The sequence below is a fragment of the Mus musculus genome, chromosome 16 (assembly GCF_000001635.26).
Source record: "Mus musculus strain C57BL/6J chromosome 16, GRCm38.p6 C57BL/6J".
Lineage (NCBI taxonomy): Eukaryota > Metazoa > Chordata > Mammalia > Rodentia > Muridae > Mus > Mus musculus.
The window spans coordinates 13,809,777-13,835,492 of record NC_000082.6 but is presented as its reverse complement, the minus strand read 5'-3'; the positions used below and the strand labels follow the sequence as shown (position 1 = coordinate 13,835,492).

At 47.6% G+C, this 25,716-nt stretch overlaps 3 protein-coding genes across 22 annotated transcripts in view; 1 reads left to right on the top strand and 2 right to left on the bottom strand.

The window, feature by feature from the left end:
• Pdxdc1 (pyridoxal-dependent decarboxylase domain containing 1) overlaps nt 1-2,348 on the top strand; it is a 70,032-nt gene extending 67,684 nt beyond the window's left edge. For 3 of the 6 annotated variants that reach the window (NM_001357225.1, NM_001039533.2, NM_001291017.1), the window contains one exon: nt 647-1,920. In NM_001357225.1, the coding sequence (NP_001344154.1) occupies nt 647-679 (33 nt within the window). In that variant the 3' untranslated portion in view covers nt 680-1,920. Of the gene's footprint in view, nt 1-646 lie in introns of all 6 variants that reach the window. The other 3 variants (XM_011246055.3, XM_011246053.2, XM_011246054.3) reach the window with 2 other exon arrangements.
• On the bottom strand, nt 43-16,659 carry Ntan1 (N-terminal Asn amidase). 15 transcript variants are annotated; one of them, XM_006521851.4, is made up of 10 exons: nt 16,057-16,640; nt 8,589-8,610; nt 8,368-8,433; nt 7,997-8,105; nt 6,415-6,488; nt 4,322-4,375; nt 3,833-3,886; nt 3,059-3,156; nt 699-812; nt 43-358 (listed from the first exon to the last, which is right to left on the bottom strand). In XM_006521851.4, the coding sequence occupies exons 1-10, from the start codon at nt 16,135-16,137 to the stop codon at nt 179-181; spliced, it is 852 nt and encodes a 283-aa protein (XP_006521914.1). In that variant the 5' UTR covers nt 16,138-16,640; the 3' UTR covers nt 43-178. The 15 variants fall into 15 exon arrangements, 14 of the variants coding, with proteins under 14 accessions (XP_006521914.1, NP_001333036.1, NP_035076.1 ...); NM_001346107.1 differs by having other exon boundaries at nt 43-356; nt 693-812; nt 8,508-8,610; nt 16,057-16,242; NM_010946.4 differs by having other exon boundaries at nt 8,508-8,610; nt 16,057-16,242.
• A 3,992-nt stretch (nt 16,660-20,651) lies between these two features.
• Rrn3 (RRN3 RNA polymerase I transcription factor homolog (yeast)) overlaps nt 20,652-25,716 on the bottom strand; it is a 34,143-nt gene continuing 29,078 nt past the window's right edge. The window contains exons 16-18 of the mRNA NM_001039521.1: nt 24,837-24,989; nt 23,884-23,971; nt 20,652-22,403 (exon numbers count right to left, since the gene is read on the bottom strand). Coding sequence (NP_001034610.1) covers nt 22,221-22,403; nt 23,884-23,971; nt 24,837-24,989 — 424 coding nt within the window. The 3' untranslated portion in view covers nt 20,652-22,220. The remainder of the gene's footprint in view (nt 22,404-23,883; nt 23,972-24,836; nt 24,990-25,716) is intronic.

The following is a 25,716-nucleotide window of genomic DNA, read 5'->3' as shown; positions in this document are numbered from 1 at the left end:
GAATGTGGACTTTTTGTTGCCGTAAAAAGTCATCTAAACAAATTGCCTTTGCCAAAATAAGATTTTATTTTGAAAGACAGGAAGGACGGAAGAAGTAAAAGTGTGCAGGTGTAGATTCCAAACCAGCAACCATCTTTATCAGGTGAAGATGAATTCTTCAGTAAACTCTGAGCTGATGTTAGCTCCCTGGAGAGGAGATCTTTTCCCACAAGCCATCTTTATTTTTTTTGTAGAGGAGAGCTTTATTTCCAGGAAAGAGTATATTCTCTGGAGATGGGAATTTTTTTAAAAACATCAAGGTAGATCTAATATGTTCAACAAAGTGGGGGGGCTCGGCCAGAGGAGACGTGGAAAGGCTCTGAAAAGACAAGATGGTGGATGTGAGAGGACCAGGCTGACCTCTCATTCAACATCAGAGTAGCCTTGGGCTGCGTACACATTTACTGGGCTAGTTTCAGTGTGGTGTCTGTACATCTGGGGAAACACACACTACATTGCTTACTGCTTCACCTGTATAAACAGCTGCCAGGATGTCACTAATCCCCCACTGCCGTAAAGGAAAGAGACACTGCCAGTGGCAACAGATAGTCACTCTCACCCATTGAGGAGAAGCAGCCTTAGCTGGTCTAACCTTTTTTTCTTACAGATGGGAACCAGGGTGCAGAGACTTAAGGTTTAGCCGACCTGTAAACTCTCACCTCTAGGATTTGCTTGTCATCTTGCTGCAACCAGAAATCCACTTGTGGGAATGGCGTCCAGGAACACGGGCCTATTCGGAGTTGTTCTGTCTTTGCATCATAAATGCTAATCATCTAAAAGAACCATTTCCATGACAAGCTGTAAGGACACTGCCCTACCACTGCTATAGGCTAGTTCCAAGGTTGTCTGTCCCCTTAGCTGATAAGCTGCGCACATTGACCTCCCGTAACAACAAGGCTGCCACCACCAAATGCTTCCCTGTGCACTGCTGTGTTTACTTTTGATGGCAAGCCTACAAGAAGACAACATGCTGTCCTCTCAAGGGGAAGCTGATGGTGAGAGGTCTCAGGTCACATGTCCAGTGAGCAGCAGCAGGGCCTCAGAGCCAGGTAGGTCTGACTAAAGCCTGAATTCCTCATGGTTACACAGAATACCACAGCTCCTTATTACCACCCCAAGCAAGTAGTCATCATGTCACATAAAAGAGTTCACAGTGCCCAAGACAGACAGCTCATACCTGCCATCAAACACTCAGGAGGCTGAGGCTGACCCAGAGAAGAGCACTGTGGGTTCCAGGACAGCCTGGATGACAGTGAGGCCTTGTCTCACAAAAGGAATAAAAGAAAGGTCTGGGTCTTTTGCTTTTGTTGCTGTTTGTCTGTCTTGTTTTTGAGACAGGGACTGACTGTGGTAGACCAGGCTGGCCTTTAAACTTTGGGATCTTCCTGCTTTAAAAGTGTGCACCGCCAAGCCGGGCGTGGTGGCACACACCTTTAATCCCAGCACTTGGGAGGCAGAGGCAGGCGGATTTCTGAGTTCGAGGACAGCCAGGGCTACACAGAGAAACCCTATCTCGGAAAAACCAAAAAAAAAAAAAAAAAAAGTGTGCACCACCATACCTCCCCTGGTTTTCTGTGCTGCAGTAGGTCTCACATACCTTGGGGCTGGTCTCAACTCCCGAATGTGGGATCACAGGTGTGCATACCATCACTACCAGCTCTGTGGAAGCTGATTGGCCATTCCTTGAATTCCCAAATCATGCCAGTGGGAATTTTCAGTTTTGAAAAGAGTACTCAATATTCTAATTATTAACTAAATAACAAAAAGAATCCTTTGCCACAGTTCCAAGACACCCTAGGCTACATAGCAAAACCAAGTCAAATGCAAAGTTTTTAAAGACAAGATTAGGACTCCTGAAAATTATTAAAAGACTGGCAAAACAAATGTCTGTCTCTGAACATTTTCCTGAGATGTTGTTAGCACTACACAAACAAGCAGACTTGGAGCTTGCTGGGGCCTGCGTTGCTGGCACATACTTGAGACCAGGCACCTGTGCCCTGTGTCTTCAGTTGTTTAAGACAAGACAGGACCTCCCACTGAAGCGGAAACTACATATTCAGCAAGACTAGAAACCTCAATCGTCAGCCTGTCTCTTCCCCAGTACGAGGACTGGAAGCATGCACAGCACACCCAGCTTCTCATGTCAGTGCTACAGATCATGCCTACATAGCATAACATGTTTACATGTTACATAGGATCGTGTTTGCCTTGACATCCCAGGCTGGCCTCTACCTCACAGCAATCCACCTGTATATCTCCTGAGTGTTTAGATTAAAACTGTGTGCCAGGCTCATTCTGTACATTGTAAATTCTTCTAGCTTCTACCAATTCTTCCGATGGGATGAATATTAAGCATCCTAGAGACCAAGACACAGTTGTACACTTGTGTAATCCCAGCCTGGGAAATGTTGAAGCTCTTACATAACAAGCTCTTATCTAAAGATAAAAGGGCCTAGGCTAAAAGTGCTCGGTGACAGAGCACTTACCCAGCATATGTGAGGAGCATCTTGAATCCATCCTTAGCACTACTAAAAACAAGGAAAAATATAGTGCCCTAAGGAAGTTAGACTTTAAAACTGACTAAGTGACTCACTAAACTACTACTCCTTGGTCACTTCCGTCCCTGCCATCCTCTCTATGGGAAGACGTCCCAGGCAGGCTGTTACTGTCTCTTCTATCTTCCAAGGAGAGAACTAGTGTCTGGCACTTAGAACCTAAACTCACTTAGAACCTTTTTTTTTTTTTTTTTTTTTTTTGGTTTTTCGAGACAGGGTTTCTCTGTGTAGCCATGGCTGTCCTGGAACTCACTCTGTAGACCAGGCTGGCCTCTACTCAGAAATCCGCCTACCTCTGCCTCCCAAGTGCTTGGATTAAAGGCGTGTGCCGCCACTGCAGGGCGAACCTCTTAACTCTTGAGGAAGTGGGCTGGGTAAGGAGGTGGCCATAGCTTTTCTCGGGTCTAAAAACTTGAGGCTCTTGGGGTTCCCTCTTTATCCCACAAAAATAGGCTCCCACTCACTGGGCCTCCTGCTAAAGCTCTTGCAGCACGCAGTTGCTCCTCTGGACCACGATCTTGAAAGGAAGCTCTGTAAATCTCTGCAGTTTTAATGTTGACAGCTGCAAGGGACAAGGGAGTGACTTTAAATCGACAAAGATCCAAATCAGACTTCACATTTCTAGCACTCCACATAAGAAGCAGAAACAGAAAGGAACGGGAGCTGAAGGAAGTCTGAGGTGCTGACAACCTCTGAACCAGCACAGAGAGAAGAACAGCCCCAGACCTGCTCTGGACCCTTGCGGCATGTGGTTTCAGAACTCTGCTGCGACCACAGACACTTGTGAGGCTGCAAAGTGACAGAGAATAAAATAAGAAGTGCCTGTGTGCTCACCACCCAGCTAGCTAAACAAGGATACACCAGAAGCCCTTTGCAATTTGCTAGCCTCAGAACTGAAGAGAGGAGGACCCTGGGCTTCCTTACTTCATTCCCAGAATATATAGAGATCCAAATACCTCACACCTTCCCCATGAGCACTGGCTAGGGGGGAAAAACGCCAGACCCCTCCCCTCCAGTGAGGCAGTGTGACACTGTGACATGTGACACTGTGCTACAGGAATGAGTGTGGGGTGCATAGCCTGTGCTGTACACTGGCATTAACAACCTCACAGCTAAAAGGTTAGTCAAGGTTGGCCTCTTGCCCAGGGTTTCCAAACTCACCAACAGACCTTTAACCTAACACAGTCTGCTATGCCCACATGCACACCATATAACCCTCGGATACAAACGCTACTTACCGATGCCATAAATGATTGGAAAGTGATTTTCATTTTCTTCACGGTCATTTAACTCTAAGAAACAAAGGGAAGTAGAAGCACTAAGCAGTTGTTCCTCATAGAGGAGAAGCTCAGTCAGTGCAGAGCCCCAGGGGGCACTGGCCAGCCCAGCCCGCCCAGGAACAGAGAAACCAGACAGCGTGCCTCTGCAGAAGCAGCATGAACATCCAGGTCAGTTGGGTAGGACCCGGTGGCAAGACGTCTGCCTAGTGATAAGGAGTAGTGGGCACAAGGCATCCAATAGGTGATGGCGGTTAAGAGCACTGACTGCTCTTCCAAAGGTCCTGAGTTCAATTCCCAGCAACCACACGGTGGCTTGAAACCATCTGTAATGGGATCTGAATCCATCAACAGTGTACTCACATAAAAAAATAAATATTAAAGTAAAAAAATTACAGACAAAAACTTCCTGAGCCCTTATACCCCTTTGGGAAATGTAGCAGAACTTACCTGTTACACATAATGTCACTAAGTGAATGTCATCATCCTGTTTGTCAAATTCACCTACAATTGATGTCAAAAAAGTGCTCAAGTTAACAGGGATATGTGAGTGTGGTTAATATATATATATATATCATGAAAACGTTCTAGTAGGGTCCTGGGCAGGGTCCTCAACTGACACAGTAATTCCTAGCATGCTCAAGGCATGGTGCCACAATTCAATTTCAAGTCCAGTCTGTGCTGCATAAAATCCTGTCTCAAAAGGGGCTAGGTGAGAGTAGAGGTTAGGCCAGCAAGAAGGCGAAATATGTAAAGGCTCTTGCAATCTCTGTTCCGTATATGGACCCACTCCCCCAAGTTGACCTCACCTCCATGCTCAAGCTATACGGTACACATGTGACCTAATGCTCACATGCACTTAAATGAAAAAGAAAAGAAAGTGGAGTCTGTTCCGTCTAACTAACGGGGCTGGAGACGTGGCTCAGGGGTTAAAGCACTTACTCTACTCTGACAGAAGGCCTGGGCTCAGGTACCAGTGCCCACAAGGGGGCGTTCTACGGGGAGACTGACTTTTTTGAGTCTGTTAGAGCAAAAGAATTGTCTTTATGTGTATAAGAGTTTGCCTGTGATGTATGTGTTCCATGTGCGTAGTGGTTCCGGAACCACCGGTATTGGAACTGGAGTTATAGACAGCTGTGAGCTGCCGTGTTGGTATTGGGAATTGAACCTGGGTCCTCTGGAAGAACAACCAGTGCTCTTAACCACTGAGCCATCATTCCAGTCCCCAGAGCAAAAATTTTGTGAATGTTTTTGGACAAGAGAACAAAAGTGAGTAGGTTCTGAGTGCCCATCACCCCACTGTAGGTTACCCTTCAATTTCTGTGCTCAGCTAAGCTCATAACAGAGACAACAATACACCAGACACATCATATAGTTTTATATTCTAGTTGCTTTTGTTAGACACAGGTTCCCTTCCCACCCCAGCCCACCCCACTCCAACCCCCACCCATGCAATTAAAACTTCTTAATAAGGTATATTTGACACAGGGTCTCACTACATATCCCTGGCTGCCCTGAACTTAGTAAATACATCAACCAGGCCAACCTGAAACTCAGATCCACCTGCCTCAGCCTCCCCGAGCGCTAAGGTTAAAGAGGTGTTCTACCATAGCAAGCTTTCAACTGTTTTTTGTTGGTCTCACTGTGTAGCTCAGGCTGTTCAGGAATAAACAACCCTCTGCCTCACTCACTTCCCTCCCAAGCATTGGGCTGCAAGCATGGACTCCACGCCTGGCACAGTAGGTCACAGCTCCTAGGAGATTTGTGACCCTTCTCAGGACACTGGGTGTTCCCTGTTGTCAGAACGATCATATTGTTCATCTGTGCGTCAGAATCTCTGAGCAAATGTTTGGTTTTTTACATTTTCTTACTTGTGTGTACTCGCTGTGAAGCATGTAAGAAGGTCAGAGGTCAATTTACAGGAGTCAAGTTTCTTCCAAAGATCAACTGTCAGGCTTGGTGGGAAGTACCTTACCCACTGAGCCATCCTGCCAGCCTCTCTCTGTGCACACTTTAGATGATTTTCTTAGAATGGATTCTAAGAAGGGGAGTGAACCTTTCAAAGGCTTGAGCCACAATGCCAGGTTCCTCGATGGCAGGCTGCTCCAAGGTATGTGTGTAGCACTAGTGAATATCTATTACACAACCGAAACATAACCGTGTCTTCTCTTGTACTGATCTAACAAAAAAGGCTATCATTGCTGTTTTCATTCTCTCTCTCTCTCTCTTTTTTTTTTTTTTTTTTTTTTTTGGTTTTTCGAGACAGGGTTTCTCTGTGTAGCCCTGGCTGTCCTGGAACTCACTTGTAGACCAGGCTGGCCTCGAACTCAGAAATCCGCCTGCCTCTGCCTCCCGAGTGCTGGGATTAAAGGCGTGTGCCACCACGCCCGGCTGTTTTCATTTTCTCAAGATTACAAAGACCGCTCCTGCCAGAAGAGTAATTGTTTCTATACAGCTCAGAGTATGTGCTCCCTAAGAATTCATTAACTCCTGTTTTAAAAGAGCATCTTGACAGTTTGTAACTGTAGTGGGGGTGAACTTACTGAGAAGCTGATGAGTAAGTTTCTGTGACAGCTGCCTGTCATCACTGAAGCCTCCCACAAGATGTACTTCCAGCCTGCCAAGAGAGGTACAGTGGTCAGAGTTAGGACAAGACTTGACTGTGCTGGTTTGAAGGTGATAGTTAGTGGCTCCCATGAACAGATACAACAGGCTTCTCACAACACATGATGAAACTACTTGTGGGCATGATAGGGCGCCATGGGATGTTGCCAAGGCTAGTAACAAATCTGTCACCCAGGGTCCTCAGTGCAGTGTCACCTGGCCTCCCACATGGAATACGCTAGAATTTCTCAGTACCTCTACCAAAGAGCATCTGGGCTGTGGCTACCATGGCTTTGCCACGGCTCCTACCAGGCTAGCCTCGATATCCACAATAACTAGACATTGTCTGCAAACAGACCAGACAGTTATGTTCTGAGAACCCTTGTGGCTAGCCTGGGCCAAAGCAAAAGGAAAAGGCAATTTTAGAACCACACAAGTCAAAAAGCCCGTGAAGCTTGCCAGCCTATGGCACAGACCCAGCCACAAGGTTTGAGTTTTAAAAAGGGCTCAGCGCCAACACAGTTAGCATATGCAAGGCCCAGAATTCAATTTCTAGCATATATATACATATACAAAGTTTAAACTTGGTTTATATTTTAAGGCTAGCCTCAAACTAAGACATCCTCCTGCCTCTGTCTCCCAATACTGAAATTAAAGGTGTGCTATCATACCTCTCCCCATTTTTTAATTTACTTATTGCACTATAAAGCTGACCAATAGTGCCCTCAAGACCCTAAGTACCTGTGTATGACTGTACTAGTTCCTTCAAAGCTACCAAGAAAATAAGAGCCAAGCGTAATAACAGAGCAAGTGGACCAGTTATGTGAGCAAGTGGGTCACAGGCCAGAACTTAACTAGCTGTGTGGCTTTGGTAAATGGCCATGTGTCACAGGGTAAGGATGAAATGCTGAGGGACAGTTAGTCCGGGCTGGTTCTTACCCTACACCCTTGCTCAAATTGTTGGCCTGCTGAGGTGTGTAGCACTGTCATGCTCAGCTGACCCTGCTGCCTCTTTAGTCCTTCCTACACATTTACTCACCTGCCTGCTTTATGTAGAGTATGAACACTGAGCCTACACTGAACAGGAAGTTCTTGGCCCCAAGGACAAGTGGCTCCCACAGAAATACCCCTTGAATAGGCCACAACACATTAATACTTGAGATGCAAAGATCCCAACATAACACAAGTTCAAAGCCAAACTCAGTTTAAAATTGAGCACAGAAGCCCAACATATAATCCTGTCACTATGGAGGCCAGGGCGAGAGGATCATGAGTTCAAGGCCAGACTACATAGTAAGCCCTGTCCAACAAAAAGTCCAGTGCTGGCTTGTTCCTCCTGTCTAACCATCCATCCATTCATCTATCTACCCATCCATCCTTTTATTCTTCCATCCACCCACCCAGCCACCCACCCATCTATTCCACCCACCCAGGCAGTCAGTGTAGACACCAGCCATGCTCATGGTGTACAAGCACAGGGCATCCTCCACAGTGTCCATACAGCAACAGCATGGCACTGACCTTCCACACTCAGCATGTTCAGAGAAGGATTTTATGGAGCTCATTATCAAGGGGACTTCAGCTTTGGTGTCAGATCCATCACAATGTGTCAGGCAGGTTGCCCCATTTCCTGGAAAACAAGGGTAAAAGGAGTTATTCTTTATATTCTGGCAAATGAGACATGTAGACCACCTCATCTTTAGGCACCCTGTAAGAAAACTGAAAGACTCCATGCTGCCCAGCCAACCCATCTGACCAGGGCACCAGGGAGACGCTATGCAGACAAGAAAGATTTGGCTTCAAATTTTACTAGGAAACTCAAATGAGAAAGTCAGTGGTTCCATGTGGTTGGGATGGCTTAACAATAGTCTCCTTCATCTCTGTCATCATACCTGTATGTCTCAGGACTACAATGTGACAAGTGGTAGCATCATCAGAACCCAGAATGGAGATGGAGCCTGTTTAAAAAAGAAATAACATGAAATACCCAGTAGCTTTGGGATACGGCCCAATGCACTGCTTCCTAACCTACCATCCTTTGGGGAGGTCACTGCAAGCTCTCTTTGCTGAACATACAGAAGGCCCTGGGGTCCCACTTGTTGAACAGACTGACCTCTGAGAAGTCTGGCTCTTTCCTGTTTAATTGAAACAGAATAAAATAGTGGTGTGAATTAGTGAGGCTTAAAGATCTAGAGAGGTGGAGAGAGCCAGTGTGTACTCAGAAGTGGGAGACAGGCCGCATGTCTGAACTGGGCTGCACTGGCAACAGAAGGCTGATGCGGAAAGGCAGTAGCAACATTCCTTCTGACTAAACAACATGTGACACAGATCCCAGTACCCAGGAGAGGGGCCAATCCTTCACCGAGTTCAAGAGTTTGAGACTTAACCTTAATTTTGCTGTCTCTGTCTGTCTGTCTCTCTGTGTCTGTCTCTCTCTGTGTCTGCCTACTCCTCCCTCCCCCTCCCCCTCTCTCCACAGTAATTCAGTAGTTCAGGCCGCCCTTACCCTGTCCATTCTGTCCTCCTACCTCTTGAGTGCTGTGATTATAGGTGTGCATCACCATTTTACAAGTGTAAGAAAATCTGAGCCAGGAGTGGTGGTTCATGCTTATGGAAATTACAACACAGCGAGACTGAGGCTGGCTTTAATGCAGAAGAGGCCAGTCATGGTAGGAAACACCGTCATCCCAACACTCAGGAGGCAGAGGCCAGCCTGGGCACATACTTGTGTGGGGGGAGGTGACACACTACTGACATGAATTCTACTCTCCACCGTGCAATAAGCAAGTCTCCTCCTGTGTCAGTATCCTGCGTCAGTCCTGCACTCACCTCTACCATTTCTCATGCCTGGTGCAAGTTTGTGTCTAATTACTTAATAAAACCCAAAACTACCGGATGAACTTAATGACCAGTCTAACTAATTAAGCACTGTCTTCCTTTAATGAGTACCCATGTTTCAGATGCTAGGACATGAGAACTGAACTAGGAGGTTGTGGGCTCAGAAGTCAGTCTCCAGCAAGGTTGGGGTGGGGCACAGGAACGCAAAAGAAACTACAACTAAACCACATAACCTCCAACTGGTGAGACAGTGTGGTTATTGTACAAGCCAGGGTAAATGTGGCTGTCTCACATTCCATCACACCCCAGCTCAGTGACACATGAGTTCCCACGTCCCCATCCCTGTCCTCACCTCCTTTGGGAGGGGTTAATAAGACAGATTCTTACCACTCATGTACAACTGGCTCACCACCAGGAAGTAACGTGAGAACAAGTTAGCATTCAAGACTAACACAAGAAAGGAAAGCAGTGTGACCAGACATGGTCATGCCACAGAACACTGGCTAGCACACTCTCTTCCCACTTGATAAAAGCTGTTTCTAAATGAGGCCTCACTTCAGCACATTTGTGTGCAGGAGAAAAAGGGAGATCTGCAGATGTATGGTGGACATGCATGAGTGAGAAGTGTGCATGTGAGAGGTGTGCATGTGTGAGAGGTGTGCATGAGTGAGAGGTATGTGTGCATGAGTAAGGTGTATATGTGTGAGAGGCGTGCATGAGTGAGAGGCGTGCATGAGTGAGAGGCGTGCATGAGTGAGAGGCGTGCATGAGTGAGAGGCGTGCATGAGTGAGAGGCGTGCATGAGTGAGAGGCGTGCATGAGTGAGAGGCGTGCATGAGTGAGAGGCGTGCATGTGTGAGAGGCGTGCATGTGTGAGAGGCGTGCATGAGTGAGAGGCGTGCATGAGTGAGAGGCGTGCATGAGTGAGAGGCGTGCATGTGTGAGAGGCGTGCATGTGTGAGAGGCGTGCATGAGTGAGAGGCGTGCATGAGTGAGAGGCGTGCATGAGTGAGAGGCGTGCATGAGTGAGAGGCGTGCATGAGTGAGAGGCGTGCATGAGTGAGAGGCGTGCATGAGTGAGAGGCGTGCATGAGTGAGAGGCGTGCATGAGTGAGAGGCGTGCATGAGTGAGAGGCGTGCATGAGTGAGGGGCGTGCATGAGTGAGAGGCGTGCATGAGTGAGAGGCGTGCATGAGTGAGAGGCGTGCATGAGTGAGAGGTGTGCATGAGTGAGAGGTGTGCATGAGTGAGAGGTGTGCATATGAGAGGTACACACATCTGAGGTGTACATATATGTGCTCCTGGAAGCCAGAGATCAGTATCATATGCCTTCCTCTATTACTTTGTCTCTTATTTCTGTTTTCCTTTGTGTGTGCATACACATACACATGTGTGAGGTACCACATACATGGCTTGTACATGGAGCCCAGAGGGCAACCCTTAGATATTAGCTTTCTCTAGCATGTATGTTCCAGACACCAATCGTGGTCATTGGGCTTGACAGCAAGCATTTACCATGTAGCCATCCTGACTGCCCTGCCTTAGTGTTTTGAAACCAAATCTCTCACTGACCCTGGGGCTCACAGTTTTGGCTAGACTGGCCGGTCACCCAGCACCCGGATCCATGCTCCACCCCTTGGCACTGGGATTCCATAAGCACTCTGAAGCCTTTTGCGTGGGTGCTGGGATCCAAACTCAGGTCCCTGTGCTTGCCCGCAAGCATGTCATCCACTGAGCCAGGCTTTGTCCCATTCTTCCTAAAGTAGCTGTGGCCCACTCGCCACAGGGTCTCATGTTTCTTTGTATTTAATCCATGTGCACTCAAGTGTCTCAGTCCCTTCCTTTCCCAGTGACCTACTGAAAGGCACTGCTTTTTTTTTAAAGATGTATTTTGTCTATGTATATGAGTACCATTGCTCTCCTCAGACACACCAGAAGAGGGCATCAGATCTCATTACTGACGGTTGTGAGCCACCATGTGGTTGCTGGGAATTGAACTCAGGACCTCTGGAAGAGCAGTCAGTGCTCTTAACCGCTGAGCCACCTCTCCAGCCCAACACTGCTTTTTATGTTTGAGGTCAGCAAACGTTTCTGTCAGAATGACTAGATGAAAAGCCTAAAGGTTGGCTCTTCTTCCAGAGGTCCTGAGTTCAATTCCCAGCAACCACATGGTGGCTCACAATCATATGTAATAGGATCTAATGCCCTCCTCTGGCATGTCCGAATAAATAAATCTTAAAAAAAAAAAAAAAAGAAAAGAAAAAGAAAAAAGAAAAGAAAGAAGAAAAGCCTAAAGGTTAAGGGTCTCTAGTTACGCAGTGAAAGAGCCAGAGCGATGGATGTGGTTGTATTCTAATAAAATGTGACAGGTACCGGGCGTGGTGGCCCACGCCTTTAATCCCAGCACTCAGGAGGCAGAGGCAGGCAGATTTCTGAGTTCGAGGCCAGCCTGGTCTATAGAGTGAGTTCCAGGATAGCCAGGAGCACACAGAGAAACCCTGTCTCCAAAAACAAAAACAAAAACAAAAACAAAAAAAGTGACAGGTGACATGGAAATTTGAATTCATGTAATTTACTGTTATAAAATATTCCTTTCACTTCTTCTGCCAGTATAGCTTAAGAAATAGGCATTGTGTGTGGCCAGTGAGAAAAGAAGAATTCTTATCTGCAACTCTGAGGACCAGCCCACACCTCTTACCCTTCTGCTATGTTCATCTTTCCCTTCCAATGGCACTTTTCTTTTTTTTCTTTTTTTTTTCTTTTTTTTTTTCTTTTGGTTTTTCACAGGGTTTCTCTGTGTAGCCCTGGCTGTCCTGGAACTCATTCTGTAGACCAGGCTGGCCTCAAACTCAGAAATCCACCTGCCTCTGCCTCCTGAGTGCCGGGATTAAAGGCGGGCGCTTTTCTTTAAATGTGAAAGTACCTGCTCCACAGTGAATCGTGGGCTATGTACCAAATTAATAGCAGGAAGTTTGGGTGTGGCTTAGTGGCAGGGGTGTGGAGTGGGAGGCCCTGGGCTCCATCCCCAGCACAGCACAGAAAACTCTAAAAAAAAACCAGCAGAAGTCAACACACAGTGAGTGCCACTCATGAGTGCCAAGCCCTAAGTTTCTGACTGCTGTCTACCCTGGAACATACTGTGTAATCCCCAAATGGCCTATCTCAGCATACTGACTGCTAATGCTTACGGGCCTCTCCACGTGTGCTCAGTTAAGTTTTTGTATTAGCAGCCCCACATCGCTAGGGGCTACTGTACTGAATTACACAACAAAGTGAAAAGCAGACACCAGGGTTCCAATCCTAACTTCTTTCTAAACTTGGGGCCTAGGACAGTCACACTGTATCACGGTTATTGCTGTTAAGAAACACCATGCCAAAGGCAACTCTTATTTTTAAAAAAAAAGAAGGAAAAAAAAGCGTTTAATTGGGGCCTTGCTGAGAAGCACACAGGCATGCTGTTAAAAGCAATAGTTGAGAGTTTTGCAGCAGAGAGACACTGGGTCTGTCATGGGCTTTTGAAACCTCCATACCCACCCCCTCTGAGAAGGGCACACCTCCTATTCATTCCCAAATAGTTTTACTAGGAGCTCAAACATATGAGCCTATGTGGGCCAGTCTCACTTAAACCACCACACTGTGTCTGATCTCACAGCCCTCAACCTAGTAAATAAGAGCAAAGATACTCTCACAGCATGGGGCCTTCTACTGTGGTTGACCAATGGGTGCCTAAAATCAGACAGCAGTAAACCCAGACATACTGGGGAAGGAGTTTAACAGTAGCAATATGGGATTGCCCTAACAACAAGCTATGATGAAAGGTGTTTCAAACTTCCTAGCCAGCATGGTGGCATCTGCCTGTGAGGCTTCGAAGATCATGAGTTGGTGATCAGCTGGAGCTACAGTGAGACCTCTCATGAAAGAAGGGAGGACTGGGAGACATGCACACGACAGTTAAGTGTTCTGGAATTTTCCATCTAAAATGTTCAGGCTGGGGTTGCCCAAGGAAGTGTAACTGCAGGAAACGGGGAGGGGTACTAATCAGGCTTATGACCCACTGGGGCCGTGTACTCATAGAACACAAGAAAGAAATACAGGGAGCCAGGCATGGCGGTGCAAGCCTTTAATCCTAGAATTTGGGAGGCAGAGGTAGGCATATCTCTGTGTTCCAGGACAGCCAGGGATACAAAGAGAAACCCTGTCTCACACTACCACCACCATGACCACCACTACCCCCAGAAAAAGAAAAAGAAAGGAAGGAAGGAGAGAAAGGAGAGGAAGAAAGAAGAGAAAGACAAGAAGAGAAAAGAGAAAAGAGAAGAGAGAAGAGAAAAGAAAAGAAAAGAAAAGAAAAGAAAAGAAAAGAAAAGAAAAGAAGAGAAAAGAAAAAAGAGAAGGAGGAAGAAAGAAAGAGAAAGGAACGGACAGGGCACAGAGGAATAAGCCAGCCATGGTAGTTTATAGTTTACACTTGCAATCCTAGAACTTACAAGGCTGAGGCATACATGAGTGTGTGGAAGGCCAGCCTGGGCTATAGAGTGAAACTGTATCAGAAAAACCAAACCAAACTAAACAAGACAATATATAGTATGCTGTCATTCAAAAAGTAGATCATGAGTGGAGAGGGGAACTGCAGTCAGGATGTAATAATATATAAGAGAATAAATAAGAGAATAATTTTCTTATAACTTTTTTTTTCTTTTTGGTTTTTCCAGACAGGGTTTCTCTGTATAGCCCTGGCTGTCCTGGAACTCACTTTGCAGACCAGGCTGGCCTCAAACTTCAGAAATCCGCCTGCCTCTTCCTCCTGAGTGCTGAAATTAAAGGCGTGCGCCACCACGCCCAGCTGAGAATAATTTTTTTTAATGTATCATGATGGGCACATTGGATAATAACTCTAATCACAGTATCACTGAAGTAAGAGGTCTCAAGGCATTCACGGTCAGCTTGTCTCTCTGAAATAGAAAAGGAGGACAGGGCTCACACAGAGAGGATGCTGCAGTAGTTAAAACTGCTGTGGGAAACCTACCAGAAGTGGGGTCCCAGCACTCACAAGCCAAGACTCCCACACATGACTGTAACCCCAACTCTGAGGTGCGTGAGGCAAGAGGATGGCTAGGGCTTGCTCCATCCCAGCCTAGCTAAGACACATATTCAGGGAGAGACCGTGACTCAAAGGAATTACACACAGTGGAGAGACAGGTGCTTGATGCCACCTTCTGGCCTCCCTGTGCACACACATACACACTCACCTATGTGCGCATACATTCACACAGATAAGTACAGAAAGATCAGCATGTGCTAGTGCACATCTTTAACGCCAGCATGTGGGATGAAGGAGAGAGAAGAGCTCTTAGAGCCAGACGCCAGCCTACAGTGAGACTCCAGAGCAACACAGACCCTATCCCAAATCTTTTTAAACAGAAGATTGCCTAGCATATAAATAAAGTAGGGGAGGCAGAGGCAGGTAGATCTCAGAGTTTGAGGCCAGAATGGTCTACGGAACAAGTTCAGGACAGCCAAGGCTCCACAGAGAAATCCTGTCTCAAAAACAAAATTGAACCAAAACTTAGAAGAATGGTTGTGACCAAGGACCTGATTTTCTACTTTCCTCTACGGAGCCTTCACATCATCCCCTAAGGCAAGTGGGCCTGAAGTCCTCACTCCAACTGTTCCCCTGGCCTCTATGTGCAGCCCTCTTTGCCCTCCTCACTGGGGGCCTCCTTGGCCCCACTTCCCTGCTCTTGAAAACCAACTCTCCACTCTGCATCCTTTCTGGGCTGCGTCTCCCTAAATAAACCAAACCCTTGCTTCCGGAGACACCACCCTACATCACCTCGTCTCTGCCTCATGTAATGTGCTGCGTGGCCACTAAAACTACAAGTTTCAGACACAGGAGAGAGGCTCCTAAATCCTTGAAGTGCTGGAACTTTTCTTGTGTTATTTCTGGCTTCATCGACACAGTGTACAGTGCCTAGCCCGATTTGTAGGAGCCAGTATTAGGATCAGGCTGTCTTGAAATTCAAATTAACAGTCAGTCTCCCTGTCCCGTAGTTCTCAGGGGTCATTCTGCCCATTCACTTACCCAACAAATATTCGGTTAGCACAATGCCATCTGCTTTCAGGAAGCATTTGCTCCAGGAAGCAGATCCAGGGGAAGACAAAGCAAGTAAGCAGACAGAACCACAAACTCCACAGAGACGCAGTGCTTCACCTCTCAGAGGGAACGTGGGCATCTTTCCTTCAAGGCTATAACTGATTAGGAAACAGGTCCCGTCCTAGACTGTACTATGTGAGATCCATGGACGGGCTGAGTCCAAATTAGTATGTGGGATACTTGGTCATCACTGCCTTCACTATGAGCCCTCTTTCAGAAGTCCCCACAAGGAAAGAACAAGACTCCATCAGGGAGCAGTCCTCCCGGACCCAGCAACTTCCAAACGAATCCCTTATTTCTAGCTAAAAAATAATCCGCGCCCCTCTACGCCCTGGGGGGCAGGAATGAGCGCGCAAAGAACTGGGACCCCCGCCCACACCTTTCTGCAGCTGGGTAATGCGGGGATCCGCACGAGCGCCCCGACTTGCAGAGCCCGCCGAGTGTCCTCGCGCTGTGTACGCGCTGTGCGACCTTCCGTAAGTCACCTTAACCTCTCTGGGCCTCGTCTCACCAGGTCCCTAGTGAAAGCGCGTCGGCGGCCGGGCTGCGGAGTTCCCATCCGCCCCGAAAGCCCGGGTAGGTCGCTCACCTCCAGAGGCGGGTGCGCCCGGACCAGCTCCACAGCGGACCGTGGCAGACGGACGCGCTGCCCATCCACCAGCAGTGGCATCGTCTAGGCCGCCGCCAGGCCGAGTTAGGTGGCCACCGCCCCGCCCCGCCCCGCTCCGCTTCGCCCCGCCTCGGGGCATGCCACGCCCACCGTGGGCGCCGCGCCCACCGCGGACTCGGCCCGGATGTGTAGTCCAGGCGGACGTGGAGCAGCCCGAAGAGATCGAGGAGACGGAATAGCCCTTGGGCTGCAAGGCATCACGGGAGATGTAGTCCAAACTTTGTCGGCGTCCACTCACTACCCGTGTCCCTCCTGGCTGGTGCCAGCAGCTGTAGTCGCAGAGACTTGAGCATTAAGGACGCGGAAAGGAGAACCTCGAGGGTAGCCTCGCGCTTTGCGTCACCCAGCCCTGACCCCTGCCTCGGCCGAGTTGATTCGCAAAAGTTTATTCAGTCAACGTCCCTTTCAGCTGGCAGACGTAGTGCAGAAGGCGTGGGGAACCCGAGAATTGCGGCCCCAGCTAGCACCGCGGGGGCGTAAGCGCGGAAGAAACAGGGTCCTCACATATACCTGCTTTTGTTATATAACTCCTCCCCCTCACCCCCCACCCCCCAGTTATCCCGGATTGGTTAATGAAGGTGCCTACAGCCTGCAGCTGGGCAGAAGAGAAGTAGGAGGGGCTTGGGGTCTGACGCAGGGACCACAGGGAAGGAGAGCGGGAGTTTCTATTGGTGTACAATTCCACCAGGCTCAGGCCAAGAGCTACCCAGCAACAGCTTGTGTCATTGCCCGCTGCCCGCCAGGTGCAAGGCAAGTGTGACAGCAGCACCAGCATACAGAGGAGTCACTACCCCAGTTCTTTCACTCTCTATTCCCATGTGTTCTCAGGCAGCCTCTCTTCCCTCTCTTTGTCCTCCGCTTCTGCCCCTTTCTATATCCCTATTCATTTCATCTTTATATTTGATCTGTCTCAAGGTGTGATTCCTCAGGGGGATACCTTGACATGGGCCCGCCCACCGCATTATCCCGGAGCTTTATATTTCATAAGTTTCAGATAGGCTAGGAGGATGAACTGGAGCAATGAGGAAAGAGTCTGGAGCAAGATCATGAAAACACACGAAGCCCAAAGAACCTGACGATAAGAATTGGGGTCATGGGTGGGAGGTAGCCAGATTATCTTAAGAGGTTAACAGATCATTTAACTCCTCAGCTATTGAGGAGCTGCTTGGAATAAATCTTGTTTTCTCCGCGTGGTTAATGTTATGGAGACTAGCATGAGATAAAGAAATACAGTCGGGCAGTGGTGGAGTGGTGGCGCATGCCTTTAATCCCAGCACTTGGGAGGGAGAGAGGAGAGAGGAGAGAGAGAGGGGAGAGGGGAGAGGGGAGAGGGGAGAGGGGAGAGGGGAGAGGGAGAGGGAGGGAGAGGGAGAGGGAGAGAGAGAGGGAGGGAGAGAGAGAGAGAGAGAGAGAGAGAGAGAGAGAGAGAGAGAGAGGGAGAGAGAAATCCGGTTGCCAGATAAATCCGGTTTGAGGCCCTTATTTCTGCTGGTTTGGATCCTACCCATCATTATTTAGGCTTTAGTCTCATTCTGTGGTCTGACAAGTTTTTTTAGGTCTCATTGAGATCTCTTCTGGAGACAAGTTCCCCTTCAGAATGGTGCCATTGCCTTCTTCCAGCAGGAGATTCCTAGAGAAATTCACATTTCTTTGATTTTCTTTTATCTCCTTAATATTTATTTTCTCTCTTTGTTTGTCGAGACAGGGTTTCTCTGTATAGCCCTGGCTGTCCTGGAACTCACTCTGTAGACCAGGGTGGCCTCGAACTCGCCTGCCTCTGCCTCCCGAGTGCTGGGATTAAAGGCGTGCGCCACCACGCCCAGCTACAATTCTCATTCTTATACTGAGGTTAAGAACAACTTTTTTTTTTAAATTAGATATTTTTTTTCATTTACATTTCAAATGCTATCCCCTTTCCTAGTTTCCTTTCCGAAAATCCCCTATCCCCTCCCCCTTCCCCTGGCTCCCATACCCACCCACTCCCACTTCCTGGCCCTGGCATTCCCCTGTACTGGGGCATAGAATCTTCACAAGACCAAGGGCCTCTCCTTCCACTGATGGCCGACTAGGCCATCCTCTGCCAGTACACAGTTGTAGGAAGTCAGGACAGGAACTTTAGGAACCTACTTACTGGCTCATTCCTCTTGGCTTGTACATACAGCCTCCTAGCTTTCTTAGAACACCCAGGACCACCTTCCAAAGTGGTATTTCCCCTGGTGGCCTAGCCCCTTCTACAACAACCATTAATCAAGAAAATGCTCTACAGAGTTGTCTACAGGCCCATCTAATAGAGATAGGCCGGACTGATGAAGGCATTTTCTCAGTTGAGGTTCCTCTTCCCAAAAGATTTAGCTTGTATCAATTCTTATCGATCCTAAGGTTGTGTAGAAAACAAACCAGGACACCTCAGGAGGTGCCACTGACAAGCCTAACTCAGCACGATTCCACTCAAGTTCACTTGAGGAGTGAATGAGTTTTGGGGCTTCCTTACAGAAGTATTAGGTGAAATATTACCTACAGTGATGTGGGTGTCCTCCACCTAACCAGCTGCATCTGCAGGAATGAGGGCCCCTCCCCTAGTCATCGCAGGCCCAACTACTCTGCCGCACCACACAATTAAGGCACTGTCATACAACGGGTGGCAAGGTGCATCTGCATCCTCAGGTCTCGCTGCCTTCCCACCCTTGTGGCAGGAAGCGAAAGGTCAACAAGCCCAGCTGTGCTACTTCTTTCGGAAGAGGCTCAGCTGAACTCTCTAAAATGAGTTGCCGGTCTCCTGGAATAATCAATCACACCACCGTTGCTCACTCTGCAACTAACTCTTGCTGGCCTACAACTCACAGTATCGCCTAGGCTAACCTTGAACTCATGGCAGTCCCATCTTAAGAGTCTAAAGTACTAAAATTATGGCTTTTTTTTTTAATTTCTACTAGTATTTATGTGTTGTGTGAGTGCAGGTGCCCAGAGGAAGCAGACTGTGAGCTACCTGATGTGGATGCTGTCAACAGAACTTGATCTCTCTGCTGGTGGAGCAAGGGCTATGGTCCACACAGCCACCTCCAGTCCCTGGGTATGGCTTTGAATTGTAGTTTATAAGAACCAGAAGACAGAAATGTGAAGATTCCCTGAGCAGTGAAATAGCTAAGTGCTTACAGGTAGAAAGTACTAAACTGTATACCATGTAATTATGGGTGTGGGGAAGCAAGGAATGTAGGTCGGTGAGCACACCTTCATAGCAGAAGCCAAGGACCAGCCCTCCGCAGCGAGAAGAAATGTTGTTTAAAAAGTAGTATGTGGGCTGGAGAGATGGCTCAGCAGTTGAGATCACTGACTGCTCTTCCATTCCGAACATCCTGAGTTCAAATCCCAGCAACCACATGGTGGCTCACAACCATCCATAATGAGATCTGACACCGTTTTCTGGTGTGTCTGAAGACAGCTACAGTGTACTTAAATTTAATAATAAATAAATTTTTAAAAAAAGTATTATGTATGTGGGAGCACATGCCTTTAATCCCAGCGATTAGGAGGCAGAAGCAGTTAGATCTGAGTTTGAGGCCAGCCTGGGCTACAGGACAGCCAGCAGTACAGAGAAACCTTGTGTCAGAGAGAGAACACACACACAAAGAATGAGCATTATGTAGACACTTAGTAGATAGTGAAGAGCTGAGTGCAGCTAACAGCCTAGCCTGTCTACACTACTAAAGCCAGACATGAAGGCGAACAGACAATGGAGTCAAGACCCAAGCTGCAACGAGCCTCAAGGAAGATGCCAAGCCCTCCACTCCCCAGACCACCAAGCACACAGGCTGCAAAACACACAGCACTAGCCAACTCTTCTCACAAGATAGCTCAGACGTGTGTGATGGTTTGTATATGCTTGGGCCAGGGAGTGGCACTGTGAGGAGGTGTGGCCTTGTTGAAGTAGGTGTGTCACTGTGGGTATGGGATTTAATGCCCTAGTCCTAGTTGTCTGGAACAAGTATTAAGCTAGCAGCCTTCAGATGAAGATGTAGAACTCTTAGCTCTGCCTGCACCATGTCTGCTTGGAGGCTGCCATGCTTCCCACCTTGATGATAATGGACTAAACTTCTGAACCTGTAAGCCAGTCCCAATTAAATGTTGTCCTTTATAAGAGTCCCCTTGGTCAGGGTGTCTGTTCACAGCAGAAAAACCCTAAGACAACTGGTCTGGGTGCATGTATGTGTAAGACCCTGGTTTTCATCCTCAATACGAAAAAGAAAATTCTCTGTTTTCCAAGGAGACTTCACTAATTTCTTCCCAAAATGTTTAGCTGTTAAAATCATCTTACTATGTCTGGTTCTAACTTAAAAATGTTCCTACTTCAACCTCCAAATGCTGAAATTACAGAAAGTGTATCACCATGCCCAGATAGCACGCAATTTCTCTGAAGTGTATAGGCTTGTTCAAAGCATGAGAAACATCTTAACCAATGCCTGTTTCTAACCATCCCACTCCCTTTAGGAGCAGGCGGCTAAAATTCAACACAGTAGTCACGGAAGCATGGCTGAGTCTTTATTGAAACCTGCATTGGTGTGAGCAGGGAGGCCCCAGGTGAGCTAGGCTGTACTTTCATTTTCACAATGGATATTTTTTTCCCCCCAAACTCCTTTGTAACCTAAGAGGCTTATTTGTCAACATACCTTCTACATTCTAGCTACTTTCCAAGCCTGGCATCCCATCAGTATCTATGGATGCAATTTCATTCCATTTTCAGTTAGCAGTTAAAAGAACCTTGAACCGGGAAGTGGTGGTGCAAACTCTCTGCTCTCAAATGTTGGAGGCAAGCAGATAGATCTCTGAGTCCGAAGCCAGCCTGAGCAATATAGTGATTTCCAGGACAGCCAGGGGCACACAGTAAAATAAAGATGAGACAGACCTTGAAGTTTCCTAGTGACTTGCCACCAAGGCTGGCCTGGAACTCAGGGACTTGTCTGTCTCATATAAAAGCTTTTTAAATCAATAAAATTTTCTTTGTTCAAAAAGGTATTCATAGACAGAATGAAATTCAGGGCTCTGCATCAGTCTTATTACACAGGAGTATAAAAACCTTGAGAGGAATTCCACTAAAAAATATTGTGACCAAGAAAATATTGCTCGCCTTTAAATAAATATGTGGCAAAAAATTAAATATACTTAAAGGGCCATTTTCACAAACACGCAAGTTTACATGTAAGGATCCAAGGGAAGTCAACGTCCACAGTCCTCGAGCACACCTGCTACAGAGCAAGGCTGGCTGTTCAGTGTAAAAACAGCTTTCCTGAGCCAGACAGTGGTGGTGCACACCTTTAATCCCAGTGCTCGGGAGGCAGAGACAGGCGGATTTCTGAGTTTGAGGCCAGCTGGTCTACAGCCAGAGCTAAACAGAGAAACCCTGTCTCAAGAAACCAAAAAAAAAAAAAAAAAAAACAGCTCTCCTGGCTGAGTCCGTGTTGTGCAGGCTGTGGAATGCTCGACAGACCCCCAGGCCTGCTTCAGTCGGCCTGAGCTGCAGCTAGGTCTCTGGGGACTCCTGCACAAGGACCTTGTGTGCTTCTCCGACTCCTCTCTTCCCGCCTGACTCCTCTGCAGCCCTTGGTGTCCCTCAGTGAAGCCCAAATGTTCAGCTTTGCCTGCTTGGCTCTCCCCACGCACCCCACAACACAAATAGACTTCTAGTCAAAGGAAACCATTACACCCCTGTAAGCAGGAGACAGTTCAAAGTATTCACAGGCAGTGCTGATCCTGGAGGACAGCTTACCAAAACAAAGTCAAAACTGTGGTTCTAATAAAAAGAAACCTGTCAGAAGGCCACTTGCCAGGTTGTGGCTGATACAGCATGCAGCCAGCAGGCCACAGGCAAGACTGTGAAATACTGTGAAATGTCCACTGTGAAATACTGCCTATGACACTCAGTTTTTCCCTATGTCAACAGGGAGCAAACTGCAAGCACACACAACCTGGTTCCCTTCAGATGCTGGTCGAAGTCCAACATGGAAGCTGGACACATGAGGCATAGACTAGTCCAGTGTGGGGTCGGGGTGGAACACAGGGTCACAGGGCCCTGGGAAGAATTGCGCAGCTCAATCATAGATCCTTGTGAGGAGTGGAGACTGGCCTGGTATATACAGCACAGGAGGGGAGCCCACACTACTGGAAGGACTTTGGAAGTGGGTATCAAAGGAGCTCGGAGTAAGGCCAGTCACTGTGTCACTCTGGGGCACCTCGCCTTTCAAAAAGTCATCATCTTCATCCTCCACTACCTCCTGTGGAGAGAACAAAGTGAGAATATCATAGTGTTGGTCTGGAAAGTTTTCATGGGATGGAGAGAGCGTGCTTGCCACCAAGCCTGGCAACCTGAGCTTGGACCAATATGTGAAAGGAATGAACCAAACCCCCTAGATATAAGTCTGTGTGTGCCTGAGGATCCCAAAACAAGAGCAGACTCTACAGTGAACATTTGAGGGATCTGTACTTGGTGGCTAACGAGCAGATGGCTGGGTAGTGAAACTCTGCTAGGATCACTTTCTGTTTGTGGAGCAAGCAAAGTCCTACCCAACAAGAACTCAGATCTCAGCCGTGGTGGCACACGCCTTTAATCCCAGCACTCAGGAGGTGGAGGCCAGCCTGGTCTACAAAGTGAGTTCCAGGACAGCCAGGGCTACACAGAGAAATCCTGTCTTGAAAAACTAAAAAAATTTTAAAAAAAAGAACTCAGATCTCAACCTGTGGGTTCTGACCACTAGAGACTGAACAGCCCTTCCCAGGGGTCTTTCACAGGGTTTGGTTTTAGACAAGGTCTCATTCTGTAGCCTCAGCAATCCTCTGGCACCTGTCTCCCACATGCTGGGGTTACAGACACCGGCCACATTTATTTTCAGCTATTCTCCTTCTCAATCCCCCTCTTGCATACCCCAAGACAGGGTCTCACTATGTAGCAGACTAGCCTCAAAACTCTTGATCCTCCCAAGTGCCTAGGATGACAGATAGGAGGCAGCACACCCGGCTTCAGCTGCTACAGAGGAGCTCAGGCCGCACGCATGCTACTCAAGCACTCAGCCACTAAGCCACACGGAGCTGCAAGCAAGAAGCTCATTTCCAACCAGATTGTACCTCCCAAAGTCATTATAGAAAGTACCTGATTATTTAAAAGAAAATAAAGCCAGGCGGTGTTGCACATTCAGCACTTGGGAGGCAGAGGCAGGTGGGTCTCTAAAGCCAGCCTGGTTGGTCTACAGTTCAATAGTCAGGGCTACAAAGACAAACCTTGTCCCACAAAATTAAATAAACAAGCAAACTAATTAATAAAAATAAAAACTCAAGTACACATACCCTTGGAGCCTGGCCTTAAGGAGGCAGAGACAGGTGGATCCCTGGGCTTGTTGGGCAGCCAGACTCAATGAAAGATCCTGCCGGTCTGAGAAAATACACTGACTACTTCCTAAGGTTGCCATACACATGTATGCGACTGATCTCACACACATACATACAAACACATAAAACAAAGAAGAGAGCAACCTAGTATGACGGTGAACAGCACTGAATGAGAGGAGAGGGAGGGCCCAGGGCTGCATGAAACTGCCAGGCAGAAAGAAATGAGACAGAACTCCACAAATCCTCTCTACTACTGGAACCATAGCCTGGGCTTTGATGCCAGCAGCAGTTATCGCGCGCACTGTGACCTGTATGCCCACTGTGGCCCATGACTACAGGAGACTCTCACCAATGCCTCCATCCCAGTCTTACCTTTTTAGTAGATTTCTTAAACTCCTGAAGCTCTTCAGCACTCCCATCTTCCCAAATCTGATAAATAGGATCAATGAACTTCTTTGACCTGCCAAGGATGGCATTTCAAAGTCAGTATGTAGCCAAAAAGTCCAACACCTTGGTTCTCTTCTCAGACCCACATCCCAAAGCAGGAAGTAAAGACTACAGTCGTCAGGGAAGTGTGGTGAGTGCTGGGGCCTCATCACTAAGACCCCCAGTCATGCAGGTGAGTGATTTTTATCTTCTGTCTCTCGGATTTCAAGAGAAACTGTTTCTGACCCACTCAGTGACCAACAAATAATTACATGTACAAACAGACTGATATTCTGGAACTCCTACAGGAATCTGTTAAATGCTAAGTCTAGAAGACCAACTACAATGACATCAGCCAGTCAAGACTTAGGGACCAGGCAACATGAAAAGCTGCTGATAAACTGCCTGAGGCTGAAGAGATCGCTCGCTCATTAAGAGCACTTGCTGTGGTGCACATGTATACATGCGGGCAAAACACTCACGAAATAAACAAACAAAAACCTTATAAAAAGAAAGAAACTGCAGTTAGCAAAAACATACAAACACTAAGACGACTAGGTGGTTTCCCAAAACAATCCATCTAGATAAATCACAAGCACCGCAATGGGACTCAGCCTTGGAAGGAAAGATCATGTTGGCAGAACCCTAGGAGGCCAAAAGCTGTCAGGATCCTGTCCTGCAAACCTGGATTCGCTCACCTCTAGACTAATCCATTTAAACCAACCAGTTTAAAAACAAACAAACAAACAAACGCCAAAAAAGACCTCGGTACCCCCTGGGCGTGGCAGTCTGGGGCCTTTGGCAGCCATGCATTCACCACTGCCAAATTAACAGTGAGCCCACGGAGGGCAAAGCCACTCTCAATCCCAGCCTGGGAAGAGGAAGGAGAGAGGACCTACCTCTTAAGCACACAAGGGTCAAAGGGGAAGAAAGTGTCCAGTGGGTTGGTGCAGGTCTGCACGGAGTCTCCACCAGCGGTGCTGCGGATAACGGGGAGCATCTGGCGACTGTTCCTCTCCATGATGGTGTAGCAGAACACCAGCTGGTATTTACTGTGGGACACAACAAAGCAGACGGAGCATCACCATGTTAAGCTCAGGCCTGTGGACCATGATGCAGAGATCACAGCTGAAATGCAGATGCTGCTGGATACGAGGGCAACCAGAACAAGACCACTCAGGGTGCTCAGGCACAAAGGTGCTGCACGGGTACACACGCAGGCAAAGCACTTGTATACGTTTGGGGAAAAAATGCCAGGCACAGCAGGCATGGTAGCAAACACCTTTGATTCCGGTAGAGGCAGGAAAACCTCTGTGAGTTTGAAGCTAGTCTGGTCTACGTGATGAGTTACAGGACAGCCAGACCTACATAGTGAGACTTCATCTCAAAACACACACACACACACACACACACACACACACCAACAAAAAGCCAGGTAGTGCACACTTTTAACCTCAGCCTGAGGCAGGGCTCACTGGCTGGCACTGCTGCTCTTTTTTTTTTTTTAAAGATTTATTTATTTATTATATGTAAGTACACTGTAGCTGTCTTCAGACACACCAGAAGAGGGCATCAGATCTTGTTACGGATGGTTTTGAGCCACCATGTGGTTGCTGGGATTTGAACTCCGGACCTTTGGAAGAGCAGTCGGGCGCTCTTACCCATTGAGCCATATCACCAGCCCGGCACTGCTGCTCTTAAGCAAAAGTTCACTTAAAGATTTCTCATGAAATTCAAGTCAGCATCAGTGAAAACCAAAAACGGTAGCACAACCCAGCC